At 37.6% G+C, this 14,814-nt stretch overlaps 1 protein-coding gene across 1 annotated transcript in view; it reads right to left on the bottom strand.

The window, feature by feature from the left end:
• ABCA12 (ATP binding cassette subfamily A member 12) overlaps window positions 1-14,814 on the bottom strand; it is a 200,098-nt gene that overhangs the window by 176,772 nt on the left and 8,512 nt on the right. Inside the window, exon 2 of the mRNA XM_005909592.2 lies at window positions 10,845-10,938. Coding sequence (XP_005909654.2) covers window positions 10,845-10,938 — 94 coding nt within the window. The remainder of the gene's footprint in view (window positions 1-10,844; window positions 10,939-14,814) is intronic.

The raw sequence follows: 14,814 nt of genomic DNA, 5'->3' as shown, positions 1-14,814 counted from the left end.
GAGGTTCCCTTATGGCTCAGCTGGTAAAGAATTCCCCTGCAATGCAGGAGACCTGGGTTCTATCCCTGGGTTGGGAAGATCCCCTGGGGAAGGCAAAGGCTACCCACTCCAGGATTCTGGCCTGTAGAATTCATTCCACAGACTGTATAGTTCATGGGATCATAAAGAGTCGGACATGACTGAGTGATTTTCACTTTCACAAGGCTTCTATTACTACAGAAGAAGATCCAAACTCCCAAGTCTAGTATTAAAAACCATACATGATTGTTGGATAATCAACAAGGACTATTGCATAGCACATGGAACTCTGCTCAATGTTATGTGGCAGGCTGGATGGGAGAGGAGTTTGGAGAAGAATGGATACATGTATATGTATGGCTGGGCTTCCCAGGTGGCACAGTGATAAAGAATCTGCCTGTCAATGCAAGAGATGCAGGAGAAGCAGTTTCCATCCCTGGGTTGGAAAGGTCCCCTGGAGTAGGAAATGGCAACCCACTCCAGTATTGTTGCCTGGATAATCCCATGGACAGAGGAGCCTGGCAGGCTACAGTCCATGGGGTCTCAAAGAGTTGAATGGGAATAAATGACTGAGCATGCATATGTATGGCTGAGTGCCTTTACAGTTCCTCTGAAACTATCATAGCATTATTAATTGGCTATACTCAATACAAAATAAAAAGTTATTTAAAAAGAAAAGAGTTGGGTGTGACCCAGGAAAATTTGAATGTTAAAAGAAAAAAGACAAACCACAAACCTTACATGATTGAATGACTCCCAACGTGATCTCCTCCTCTCTTTAGCACTCTGCTTTGGCCAAATCAGTCAGTCTCACAGAAAATCAATCCTGTATACTCATTGGAAGGACTGATGCTGAAACTTCAATACTTTGGCCACCTGATGTGAACAGCTGGTTCATTAGAAAAGATCCTGATGCTGGGAAAGATTGAGGGCAGAAGAAGAGGACGACATAGGATGAGATGGTTGGATGGCATCACCAACTCAACATGAACTTGGGTAAACTTTGGGAGATGGTGAGGGACAGGGAAGCCTCGCTTGCTACACTCCATAGAGTTGTAAAGAATCGGACACAATTGGCGACTGAACAACAATGACCTGTTTGTTACAGATGTAGGCATGCCATGTAGAATATGAATCTCCAGAAGCATTTTTGTATCATCTCCACAGAAGGCAGAAATTCCAAAACAATGAAACCATTTTTTGGACAGTTTTCTCGTTCTCCTAATATCTAGGAAACTAGCAGCACAGTGTTGCAGTGTTACAGCGTGAAGCACGTGTTTAAGTGAAGCTGGATTCCCCAGGGTATGCAACTTAACCATGAAATCATCTTGGAGAAACACCTGTGCAGAAAACTTCAGGAAATTATGAGTACTTCCTTCCTTAGTCACCAATTGGACAGTACTCTCTGAGATGAGGCCTTCTCCTCAACTGTCCTGAAAATGCTGTCTTCAACATGAGATGTGAAAAATGGTAAACCTGTGGACATCTTTAGGATTGCAGCAAGAGATTCAATGCTAAAATGAGGCAGAAAATGCTGGGAATGGCTGCAAGATAACTGAAGGTGAAAGCAGATTCTTCTTTAAGATTACACAAAGAATTAAATTCATTTTTTGATTCACTTTAGTAGTAGGGAGCTAGTAGAAAATGAAACTGACTTAAAATAAGAAAAGATAATTAAAAAGAAAGGAAAAGATAGCTCTCAAACATTGGGTTGCATAAGAATCATCTAAGGAGTTCTTTAAACTATCAGGTCCCCAACACCACCCCCAGTCACCACACTCAGCACCTCAGCACCTCATCACCTCATCATCTCTACCACCTTTTCCATCACCATCACCAGGTGACAATTCAGAAAGCCTGGAGTCAACCCACTGAAATCTACATCTTTCATCAAATGTATTTAGATGATTTTGATTAAGGTAGAGTGTTTGCAAATCATGAAGGTAGAGAAAAGATAAGAAAAAAAAATACTGCCAGTATTGTGATTCCTATATCATTTTCTCTTTAGCTATTATTCCACTCCCCTAAATTGTGTTAGTCTCATCTGGACAGTATGAAATTAGAGGATCATAGCTAGTTGTGCATGGAAAATCTCCATATTATAAAGAGTGGTGATGGTGGTTCAGTTGCTCAGTCATGTCCAACTCTTTTCGACCCCATGGACTGTCTAAAAAAATCTGGATTTAAAAATCTGGGAAGAAAGTGAGGAATTGAAGGAGGGGGTGTTTAAAATTTTACCATTTCCAGGGCAATCAAGAGATCATGAAAATGAAAAGTGAAGTGCAAGTTTTAAAACTAGAACTCTGTGCTCAAACCACTTACCAGTTTCTACTAAACCATCTTTCATTCTGCTGCAGGAGCTTTTTCTAAAATGTTATCTGATCCCAATGTTCAGATTTTAGTTGTGTGTACATTTTTGTGTTACATGCATAGAAAAAAGCATAAGAAAAAGTACACTGAAATGTTAACACTGGTTATCTTTAGAAGGAAAGCTTATGTGGGACTTCTTTCTGAGACATTAAAACTTATGTTACTAAACTTTTAAATAGTAAGTGCGTATTTCTATGGCCAGAAAAAAAAAATTTAAACAAAAGTAATCTAATAAAAAGTTCATCCGCTTCAAAATAAAGTCCAACATTTTTAATATTGACCAAAAAGCCTCATCTCCCAATGCTCGCAATAAACATTTTCTTTTTTTCAGACAAAGCAAACTCCAAATTCCTGGTACATCTAACTCTTTCGTGTACTGTGCCCTCACTCATGTTGACCACTCTCTGTTAGGAATGCAAAGACACTGCCTAGTTGACAAACTCATACTCATTACTCAGAAGCCATGCTAAGACATCGGATCTTCTTGTGAAGCCTTTCCTGATACCCCAGGCAGTGCTATATGAGCCACATTGGAGCCTAAGGCAAAAGAAAAAGCAGTAATATTGATCTTGATTGTATTTAAAATTTTGGTATTCTGTATGCAGAATTTTAAAATTAATTGATATTTTAGAATATAAAATATGACTGAACTTGATTAATGAGTTTTTGTTAATCTTTCAAATTTTGCCTTGGATATGCCTCCTTGTAGCCCCAGCCTTGATTCCAGGTAAAATTTTCTGGACTCCATCTTCTCTGCTGCTTCTGATCTTGGACCTACCTCCACTGTGGAATTTATTGCATTTATATTTATTGATTATAGTTCCTGATGTATAGTCTTGTGCAGTCTCACTTTTTGCTCTGAGTCCTCATGATGTTTTGGGTCAGCACAGACATAAGAGATACATTTTAAATATGTGACAATAAGAAGAATAAATGTGAAACTTTAATTAGCTCTTAAATTTTCTGAGCTGGTTTCTTTATCAGTCAAATAATGAGAGATCAGATTATCTCAATGATACACAATTATTGATATTATACTCTTTCTATATATTAAAAATATAAACAATATTTTATATCATAAATAATATAAAAATAATATCCAACACTAATGTAGCTCTTATTATGTCCCAGGAACTTTTCTAAGTATTTAACAAGTATTAATTCATTTAATTCTCACAACAACTCTGTGAAGTAAGTGCTGTCATTAACTTCAATATACAGATATGGAAAATGAGGCTTCAAGTATCCAAGAGATTTACCCAAAGCTTGTGTTTGAATCCAGGCAGTTTGGATCTCTAGTCTATGCTCTAAGCCCCTACACTGCCTCTCACAATAGTAATGATTTTATATATAAGCATAAATATGTAAATATATAATTGAAATAAAGATTTTTTTTTCTAAATGTGAAAATACTATCAGTTACTCTAATTCTAACCCACAGTGAAATTCTAACTGACCTGAGACAAGACAATATTGTATGCTGTGACATTTCTTCCATAAGAGATACTTTCACTCTAAAAATACACTGGTTCATTTATCTAAGCAAAGGACATGATATGACCTAATCAAAGAGAATGAGAAAATTTTGAATAGTGAGAGTAGTATAGAAATGAATAAGGTTTGGTAAGCCAGGTTTCCTGGGTGATGTTTAAAGGAAGGTTTAATAAAGCAGTCACTCAGGAACACACACAGTCAGCCAACCATGAAGCCAGACCCTCACCTGTGAGCCTGTGTGTGGGCTTGATACCCTCTGACAAGTGCAAACAATTGGCTGAAATCACTTCGTTAAATCAGGCTCTGAGCTTCAAGGGTATAATGGAAATAAACATCAGCTGATAGTAGTCACCTCGGCAAATGCCATTACTATTCTTGTAAGAAATCTTGTAATAAAATCTCTTTGATTTTATAAGAAATCATTTATTTATTTGTATTTATCATACAGGCTTGGATATTAGAGGTCCCTATGTGATCATAATAGGAATTCCTCTGGTCTCGAAGAAAAGGGAAGAAGAGGGGAAAGGACTGAAAAAGAAGACACGTGGCTCCCAGAGCCACTTTTCAGTGAGGCAGTAACTCTGGGAAGCTTGTCAGGTGAATCATCAAAAGTAGGGATGATATGAAATGACCAGAAAAAAAAAAAATCTCCTCCTCCTCACCTCCTCCACTGTACAATCAACAGCTATCCTTTACTCTTTATCTTTCTACTTGTTAAATTAAGTGTTATTGTACTTGAAGGTATTTCCGGTTCTCTGGTGCAACTCTGGGTACCAAGCCTTAGAGGGGATTAGTTGAGAAATCCTTTTGTCATGTTACGTAGCATTAGGGTGTGCGTCGGCACTGTGTGAGAGACTGGTAGAATTCCAAGTCAGAGAGATGGGCCACTGCCAACAGGAGCTGTGGCCGGCCCTGTGTACAGAGTTGTGGGGCCGTGTTCACGTCCCCCTTCCTTCTGCTCCACATGATCTGCCCAAATACCAAAAGAAGCACAGTCACAGACTAATCCTAGACTTAGTGTCTATGAATTTCCAGAATTTATCTCCGTGTTACCATCTAAAGGGTCAGTAACATTTCCCAAAAAAAGTTAACTACTGATTTACAGACGGAAGAAGTAAACGACAGGACTCTGGCTTTGAAATTCAAAAACTCTTCCAACATTTTATGGAACTTAACCAAGAAGTAGACTGTAAATCTCTCCCACACAAAAATCTCTTGTATGCATTCACAAGGACTTATTAATTTGTGAGGGAAATTCCCAGGTGAATCTACCTGGGGAGGAGTGACAGAGCTTTATATCTATTTTCTTCTCCTAATATAACCATATAGACATTTTTGATAGCAAGGTCATATTTATTTGGAGAGAAGTAAAAATCAAACCTTAAACAAGTTAACTTCTTGTCCTTAACCCACCTGATTTACACTGATAATTTTTTTTATTATTATCCATCTCTGGGTGAGTTTTGTAATCCACGCATCCATATCAATTTTTCAAACTATCAAATTCTGACCAATATATTCCACTCCTATTTTGTTCCCTATGTTGAGAATTATGCTGTATCTGAGAGGAATTTGAAGTTATGATATGATTTCTGCTATACATGTGCTATCTGTCCAATGAGTCAAGATTAAGCATAAGTCATTCAAAAACCACTACTAGCTAATACATTCACAAGAAAGACATAAAGGAGAAATAGCTGTAGTTTGAATGGTCAGGAAGGTACAAGAGTAGGCCATAGATGGGAGCTTGTTATTTAATAGATGATGAGGAGGAGCTATAAACATGGGACATGCGGAAGAATTTCAGACATGGTTTCTTTAGGCACACGCAACATACTGCCCAACAGAAAAAACAGAAAGCTGGATGAATCCTGATTATGAAGGTCTTGAAAGTGAGACAAAGAAGAGTTGAAACTTGATTGACCTGAAGAATATTTTAGGGATATATCTGATGACAAAATGTGGGAAGTGTTAAAGGCAGTGCTTCCAGAGATGCACCCCCTGAAAAAAAAAAACAAAACAAAACAAAAAAAACCTTTTGAAGAAATCCAGGCATGAAGCAATGAGATCTTGAACCAAAGGGTGGCAGGAAGGATGGAAGGGAAGGGATAACTCCAGGATGCATTTCACAAGATAGGTTCTGAACTGAAGGATAGTGGTTTGGGGAGGTGAAGTAAAGGGAGGAGTCAAGATGACTCAGATGGTTCTAACCTGAGAGACAGCCTCATGTGGCTGGCACACCTGAGGATGGAGAAATTGGATGGGGCAAGCCTCAGCAGAAGATGAATGATGACGAATTCTGAGCTTCCCAGAACAAAGCCTACATTAATTTCAGCCAAACAACATAGAAAAGCGTATTGTTTACTGTAGGTCCCTCAACTATTACTATTAAATCATGAGTGTTATGGGGAGCATGATACACCCTGGAATTCTGTCCTCATGCACTTGTCTTTATTTCCATAAAAACACACCACACAAAAAGTCAGCAGCAAGAACAGGGCCGGATAAAAACCTCACTTCTTTGGCCTTCACAGCCTTCATCAGTGAGAGCCCTCATAAGTTCTTTCCTCTTAATAATTCAGATCCCAAAAGTATAACAACACCCATGTATCCCACAAACTGCCAATTAATCAATAATTCCAGTCTTTCTTCTTACATTTTTTCCCTAGAGCGGCTGACAAATTGAGTTCACTTTTACAACCATGTTCTATCTCTGATAGTACTAACAGGTGGTATGAAGAAGAAAATGGAGAGGTTGTAAACTCGAATGAGTCAAACTTTAGGATTGCCGTTGTTGGCCTTCGTAACCTGGAAAAACCCACTGTGTGGGATGGGAGAAGGGAGGGAACTGTGGTTAAAATGAAGGCTCAGGCACATAGTAACTATGTGAACATTAGTAAATTACTTAACATTTCTCTGCCTTGGTTATCTTTAAAATAGGAATAGTCATATTCAAGGAGATGATGTAAGTATTAATTCAGGAAATCCATGCAAAGAACTTAGCAAGGTACCTGCTGATATTGTCAATAAAAGTTTACTCTAATTACTATTTTTATCACATTCATGAAGGCAAAAGTCATGCTTTGGAAGCCCAAAGACATGGTAGGAATGATGACGTTGCATTTACCCAAAGCTACTGAGTCACATCGGGATGGGTGGAATCAATATCACCCTCTGATAACACAAGTTTGGATATCATTCCAGTTGGCACTTTCCCTTGCCTTCCAACAGTCCCTGTTTCCAGATGTGGAATGGGTTGGCTTCTTCTCTTCTGAGGGGGCAGGGATATTCGAAAGTGACAGTCTTGAGACACTGGGCGTTTCATTCATCTCATGATCATATTTGTAGAATTTCCATTATGCTTTTAGTGATATTTCCACTAGAAAAATAATGCTTCTCATTAACTTTATAAAAATGTGACGTCTTGTTGGCAAGACTACATTTTTTTTTTTTTGGAGACTACTTATCTCACTATGGCAGGGTCTTACTACTCTTGAAAAGCAGTCAGCTCCTCACTGATGAGGAACTGTTTGCCTGCCCTTTCTTGAGAATGTACATATTAAAGGGAGACAGAAGTAACTCACTGCACATTATAGCTTGACTTCGCCTAAATGTGATTTGGGAGTTTGATTTGGTTTTGTTTGCTTTTGCTCCCTAAGCATAACACTTTGGCTTTAATGTTTGCCTCTTGACAAGCCACTGCCTGTAGCGATTACAAGAGGTTAGAGCTATTTCAAACTTGGCGCCTTAGCCCATTTCTTCTCCATGTGAACAGGAAGCATCTGGGATTCCTGCCAGCCTGTGGAAAGTTTTCTTTACTTGGAACTTATTATTTGCAGGAGCAAGTTACCTAAGCTGTTGGTGGCAACACAAAAGGGAGTAAGTGAAGGGAGATAATGCTGAAAGTATGCATTTTCCCCTGTCTGGCGATCACCACAGCAGGGACTGCAGCAGCTCCCTTATTCACCAGAAACCCAGTCTTCTCCAGAGCCCTCAGTCAGAAAGACTATGGAGGGAGTCCTTTGAGTTGATGATATTTACTCTGACTGATTTATCAGTGCTACATACCTGCCTGGCTAATCTGGGAGCAGAAGGCGCCCACGGGATGACAACTCCCATTTTCACCATAGCTGGGTTTCAACTGGGGTGTAGTCTGGAGTTTCATCCTCATTTCTCTATTGCCCAACTAGTACTGAAGAAGTCACTGTAGCCCAAAGAGGATTTTTAATTTGTTAAGCAGGAGTTGATTTCTGTGACACTAGAACTGCAATGCTTCCTGCAGAATTTGTCAAACAGAGGCAGCATTTCACATTAAAAACTATACATAATTCAGAATCTTCCTCTTGTCCATATTTTTACATTTCATGATAGAGATGGAGAAGGAATTTATATCCCTAATTTCTAATTTTTAGTCTACTTTTGTAAAACCTAACTAATTGAAACATGAAAAATTAGTACTGACTACTAGATGTAAGAAATGTCAGTCCACAGGCTTAAAACCATATCCTGGAACCAGACTGTCTGGGTTCAAATTCTGACACCACCACTTATTAACTGCAATCTTGGATGAGTTACTTCATCACTCTGTGCCTTGGTTTTCTTGACTGTGAAATGAATGACACAGCCATTACATAGTAGAAGATCAGGAAGTATTTATCATGATTATTACTAGCTCATTTTAATCTTTTGGTATAGTAGATGTAAGAAACAAAGAAAAACAACAATGTTTAAAAAACAGAATTAAAAAACCTAAATCCAAACTGTCATTTTGAAGTTATTCCCTCTCTATCACAAGGGAGGGGGAAAGAGTAACTGCATCTATACCAGTTTTAGATTCTCTACATTACTCTACAGAATAGTAAGTACCTCCAATGGTAAAATTACATTTTATACTCTATTGATTATAGGGTGAGCTGAAATCTTGGACATACTTTACATTTGAATCTATGCATAAGAGGATAAAATACCACACAAATCTCATGGAAAATGATTTAGTAAAAGTAGTTTTTAATGCCTTTCTCTCTTACTGCACATGATGGAATTTTGGCAAATTAAAATATCCTTGGGTCCCAGTGTTCTCATCTGTAAATTGAGAGGGTCCCATTCAGTTCTAATAACAAACCAATAGACTATTTTCTAGACTTCTTGGAGGTCTGAGAGACCAATAAAAATACTTTTAATGTTTCAATTTTTCTACAATTTTGTTCCCTCCTCCCCACAATCACCTCAAAACCAATTATCGTTACAGTATGATAACAGATTCATAGTTAAAAATGGTTATTCATTTCCTTTTAGACTGTGTGTTTTGCAGAGCCTTTTATTTGGTCTATGAAGCACTTGTCATATAGTTTTTTTGTTCAAGCTTTTCTTCATAATTTAATGGGATAATAAGAGCTCTCCATGATTTTCCCCCATGAATCTCTAAATCCTATTGGTTTAGTCACTAAGTCGTGTCTGACTCTTATGACCCCATGGTCTGTAGGCTCCTCTGTCCATGGAATTTTCTAGGCAAGAGTACTGGAGTGAGTTGTCATTTCCTTTTCCACTAAATCCTACTGCGCTGTGCTTGGTCGCTAAGTCATGTCTGACTCTTTGCAACCCCATGGACTGTAGCCTGCCGGGCTCCTCTGTCAGTGGGGATTCTCCAGGCTGCCATGCCCTTTTCCAGGGGATCTTCCTAATCCAGGGATCAAACCCAGATTTCCCACATTGCAGGCGGATTCTTTACCATTTGCGCCACGAGGGAAGCCCTTCCAACACTATGCAATGGAATTAATCTGTTATAAAGAACTAATATGTGCAAATATGAAGAAAATAAAATTATAATGTTTTTATAAGCAACCTAATCAAATCTCATCAATAACTCTACAAAACAATTTGTGCAAAAGTCCTTTAGAAATGATTAAGTGCAATTCAAATGTAAGGAATTATTTATTCTAGCACCAAGAGTTTAAATGCTTCACACTAACTGAATCAATATTTTCTTTTGAATTATCATATTGTGTATGATTCAAATAGATTCCACCATGGCTCTCATCTTACTTCTTAAGACCAGGTGATTGAAAAGCACTGTACTTATTTTTAAAAGCCACTAGCTCATTATTCTCTTTACAAATACTTCAGCACAGTATTCTTTTATTTGGTGAGTTACCATAATTTATCTGAAATGCGATTTGATTTCTCATAAATCTTATTTACAAGCTTTTTAGGAGATGGCTGCGTTGTGAAACATGAGACATCTGACTTGACTTTACTCTTCTCCAAGAAACTGACTCCAAAGTTTAAAAACAAAAGTAAGAACAACCTTGGTCAAATCTGAGCTCATCCTGCTCAATTCTGAAGACTTTTCTGAATCTCTTCCACATTTCATCCAAGATCCAAAAGAAATCATGAACTGAGTTGGGCCCTGTGCCAGTTTTATAACTTGGTAATTATTAAATGTAACTAACCAATATTAATTGGAAAACAATTTTCTTTTAAACTAAATGTTTTGATACAAATGCACCGTTCAAATATTAGCCCAGAAGAGAGATGAGATTTTTATAATGCTCTGGATTTCATCATTCAGTTGGTTAAATTCCAGTCTATGGCTTCTCCCATGATACAAAAGTAAAGGATGATCTAGCTTGAGATGGCTGCCTGTTTGTGTTGCACACAACATGGTGATATTTATGAGTTATCTGTGACAAATGATAAGTGATTTAAAATTTTATAAAGATTAAAATATATTCTGGCTTCTACATATTATAGTTTTCCAGATAAACAGTATAGGCTCAACTTCTTACTCTTTTAATTCAAAAGACTGAATAAAAGACATATTAAGTATTTATACAAATATTGATATTTCCAATTGGAAAAATTACTCAAAAAATGAATTTTAGAATAAAGCACTAAAGTGGTAGCAAAATAAATTTTAACCAGAATTCAAAAGTTAGAGAAATAAACAAATGTCATTTACTTACAAGTTGGCTTTGGTTTTGGAGGAAATTTGGTCCGGGTAATAGCCAAAATTATGAAAATCATAACTGGCCATAAAATCAAGACAAGTGTCCAAAGCTGCAAAGTAACGACAGAAAAAATGTTAATTATATTGCTAAACCAAAACATCTGACAAGAAGAACATTATTCTACAAAATTCCAATACAAGCTAGATATTTGCCTATAAATGTTATTAATAAGAAAGGAATGAGATTTTTAAAAATGTAAGAGACCTTGAAATAAATGCAATAAGGAATTTTCCAGGTTTAAAACCTTTAAATGATCTTCTGAAGCCTGCTTTCCAGTGACCTTTCTTAACTACCCCAAGAATGATGATCTTAAAAGTCAAGTATGATCAGGAAATTCCTAACTTGAAAATCTTAGAGCTTCCTGGGTGTTTGTTGAATAAGGCTTAACATGATAAACAGGGCATACAAAACCCAACCTAATTTCAACCAAGACATATCTTACCACTTCCAGTATTAGCATGCTAAGCCCAGGTATAAAGATTAGTTTGTGACATTGGATAATAACTCAATAAACATTATTGAACAAGTGAATGAATGAATGATTGCTGAGCCACCAGGGAAGCCCTCAGTGAATGTTAGAGAAATTTCTGTTAGAGAATTTCACTGTAAGACACTTAAGGAGCAGCTTTCCTCCCCATGTAAACATGATTCAGTTCATAAGACACCGTCAACTTAATATTTTACATATCTATAAAGTTCGTTCCAGAGCAGTGAAAAACATGTATTCACAAGATAGCTCAGTTGGTAAAGAATCTGCCTGTAATGCAGGAGACCTGAGTTCGATCCTTAGGTTGGGAAGATGCCCTGGAGAAGGGATAGGCTACCCACTCCAGTATTCTTGGGCTTCCCTTGTGGCTCAGCTGGTAAAGAATCTGTCCGCAATGTGGGAGACCTGGATTCGATCCCTAGGTTTGGAAGATCCCCTGGAGAACGGAAAGTCTACCCACTCCAGTATTCTGGCCTGGAGAATTCCATGGAATATATAGTCCACAGGATCACAGAGAGTCAGACACGACTGAGCGACTTCCACTTTTCTTTTCACAAGAACATTAACTGTGATATGCAAGCAATTTGAGTGCTTGAACCAAACCACACAGAACATTTTTCTGTAAGTCAAACTTGAACTATGTTTCTGATTATGCAGTCAAACGCATTTTCATTCCTCCCTCATTTTTCAGAGATGATGTGCTTCTGCCAAATCTCAATCTACTGCCTGGGGCTCTTCAGGTCTCCGAAACAATCTAGACCCGTTCAACTACCAATCCGTAAGTAATGTTTAACCTAAATTTTCCATGAACATCTCCATGTGTCTCCATTAGCACTGACCTCCTTGCTGGCAGATATGTCACCACATTCTTTGGCTTTGGATTTAAGGGCAGTTTTAAAAAATGGAGCAAGTTGACTATCGATCCTAAGGTACTAAGTTTAACCACAACATAAAAGCTTGCAGACAGGCTCGCAGCTACAGCAGTGTTTCTCAAGCATTAATATGCATGCAAAATCACCTAAGGATCTTGTAAACACATAGATTCAGATTCAGTAGATCTAAGGCTGGCTAGAGGTACTGTATTTCTTTCTAACAAGCTCCAGGTAAGTGCTGCTGTTGCTGCGGTCCATGGACCACTCTTGGAATAGAGTGATTCTAAATGCATATTACCCCACTGAACTAGCAGAACTGTTTAGTGTTGGAATATTTTTGTTGGAAAGTTCCTTTGAGCTCACCTATTGAACAGAATTCTGGGCATTTGTAAACTTGGATAGAAAAAAAATTATATTTTTAATTTCTCCAGCTTATGACTGAAATAATATTTCCAATAATGGAAATTAATGTAGTATTTCCAATAATGACAAATGTAGACTAGGAACTACAACATTATTATAAGCACCTGTGACCTTGTCACCTATAGAAACCACAGATATTTTCAAATCATATTAGTGCTGTTACAGATACTTCAAAGTACTGTTTGTATTCATCATAGAATTACAATTAGAATTGTCATGGATTCACCTTTATTTATTTAATGCTATATAAATATATATTACCATATCATGAACTTGCATTTTGATACTTAAAAACTGAATATCTATATAATTGGTTTTATCTGTAATGCTATTTTTTTCTTGATTTAAAAACATTATTCTTAGAAGGACCATAGGCTTCGTCATGTTGGCCAAGACATCCACAGCACAGAAGTGGTTAAGAAGCCTTGGTCTGATCCAACTCCCTTTTTTATTCTTTGGCCGCAGAAGGTTAGCATAATTAATCCAAAGTTAGATATCCAGTTGGGAAGCAGAGCAGGGGACAAGGATCTGGACACCTGATACTTAAACTAGCATTAAAAAAAAATGATACCACTCCAAGGAACAAATAAGAAAGTACTACAGGAAGTGTATAGGAATAATATGTGCTATGAAAATATAAGATGTGTTACTATTCTAGCCTAGTCTCTGATATGTTCAAAAATTAGTCTAGATCTAGAAGATCCTAGATACAAGGTACCATTTTTATTCCATGTGACTCATCTGAAAAGTCGACTATAAGGAATTAAGGTTAAAAATATTTGATGTTTGTGGATTTACTGGTTTTATATTTAAATTCATAGTTATTCTTTTAAAAATATATTCATCTGAGTAGGTTTAGTGCCCCAAAGCTACTTTTAGGAACATCCATTCATTTTCCATAGCAACCTCATGAGAATTCAGTGAGCAACTGAAATCAAATACACCAACACAAATGCACATTCACATTCAAATAAGGGACATTTGTCATGGGTTATCTTTAAGTTATCGTTTGGTTGATCTAATTTGATGGTTTCATGAGTACGTTTCAGTAAATCCTGAGATTAATTTTAGACATGATTTAAATCCAAACAAAAAATGCAATCTGTATTGGAGTAGTTTAAGGTAATTTAGACCCTGTTACAGGTAAAATCCATAGCAAGCCCATAAACAATGTATTATCACAAGATTTCCCTCAGGATTTTATGTCAGAGAGGTCTGGAGAACATTTCTGCATACAGCACCATAGAAGGATAATAAATCCAAAGCCCTCCACATTGTGATCTTGGAAATGTTAAGGTTGACAAGTTAATCACAAAAGCAAGAAATAAGCAAATTTAAAATTTTCATAGCAGCAGGATTGCTTGCAACACCATTCTAAATATTATCATAAACAACCTAGAAGCAATGCAATGCCATGGATCTAAATACTAAACCAATGAGCTGTAACTTTGTTTGTTTGGAATAAATGCTGAAATATTGATTTTACATAAACATACATCAGAGCTACTTGAAAACTCTGGGAAAAGTAGTTTTTAAGAGTTTCATACTTTTGCTAACATTTTAATCATGTTTCATGTGCCTCTATACCTCACTTGCATTCCACTTCCCCTGCACTCTTGATATCTAATGGCATATGCACACTGAGTAATTTACAGTTTTCTAGTGGGCCATGTGGAGAAGGAAATGGCAACCCACTCCAGTGTTCTTGCCTGGAGAATCCCAGGGACAGGGGAGCCTGGTGGGCTGCCGTCTACGGGGTCGCACAGAGTCAGACACGACTGAAGCGACTTAGCAGCAGCAGCAGCAGCAGCAGCGGACCGTGGCATTTGTCTCTTTTTATCTCTCCACAGTTTATTTTCTATTGATATGTTCCCTTCTGGTTTTTTCCTCTTCACTGTTTTTTTCTGAAAAATTCAGTGCCCAAAATTCCTTAGGTGGAGCAAGCAAGGTCAGTCCATACCAGGACTCAGGGCACCACGGTGACACAGTGAGGGAAGTGGGTCCCTACCAAGGTGAAGAGGATACCCATGATACAGCAGCCAGGCACTGGAGTGTCAGGACCCAAGTTGGGTAAGGAGGGTGTCTGTGCAGGGCAAGGAGCAGGTGACCGGTTTCACATAGGAAGGTTCACCGAAAGTAAGTA

This window comes from Bos mutus, chromosome 2 (genome assembly GCF_027580195.1).
Source record: "Bos mutus isolate GX-2022 chromosome 2, NWIPB_WYAK_1.1, whole genome shotgun sequence".
Classification (NCBI taxonomy): domain Eukaryota; kingdom Metazoa; phylum Chordata; class Mammalia; order Artiodactyla; family Bovidae; genus Bos; species Bos mutus.
The sequence above is the reverse complement of the archived record's forward strand: the minus strand, read 5'-3'. Positions and strand labels throughout refer to the sequence as shown.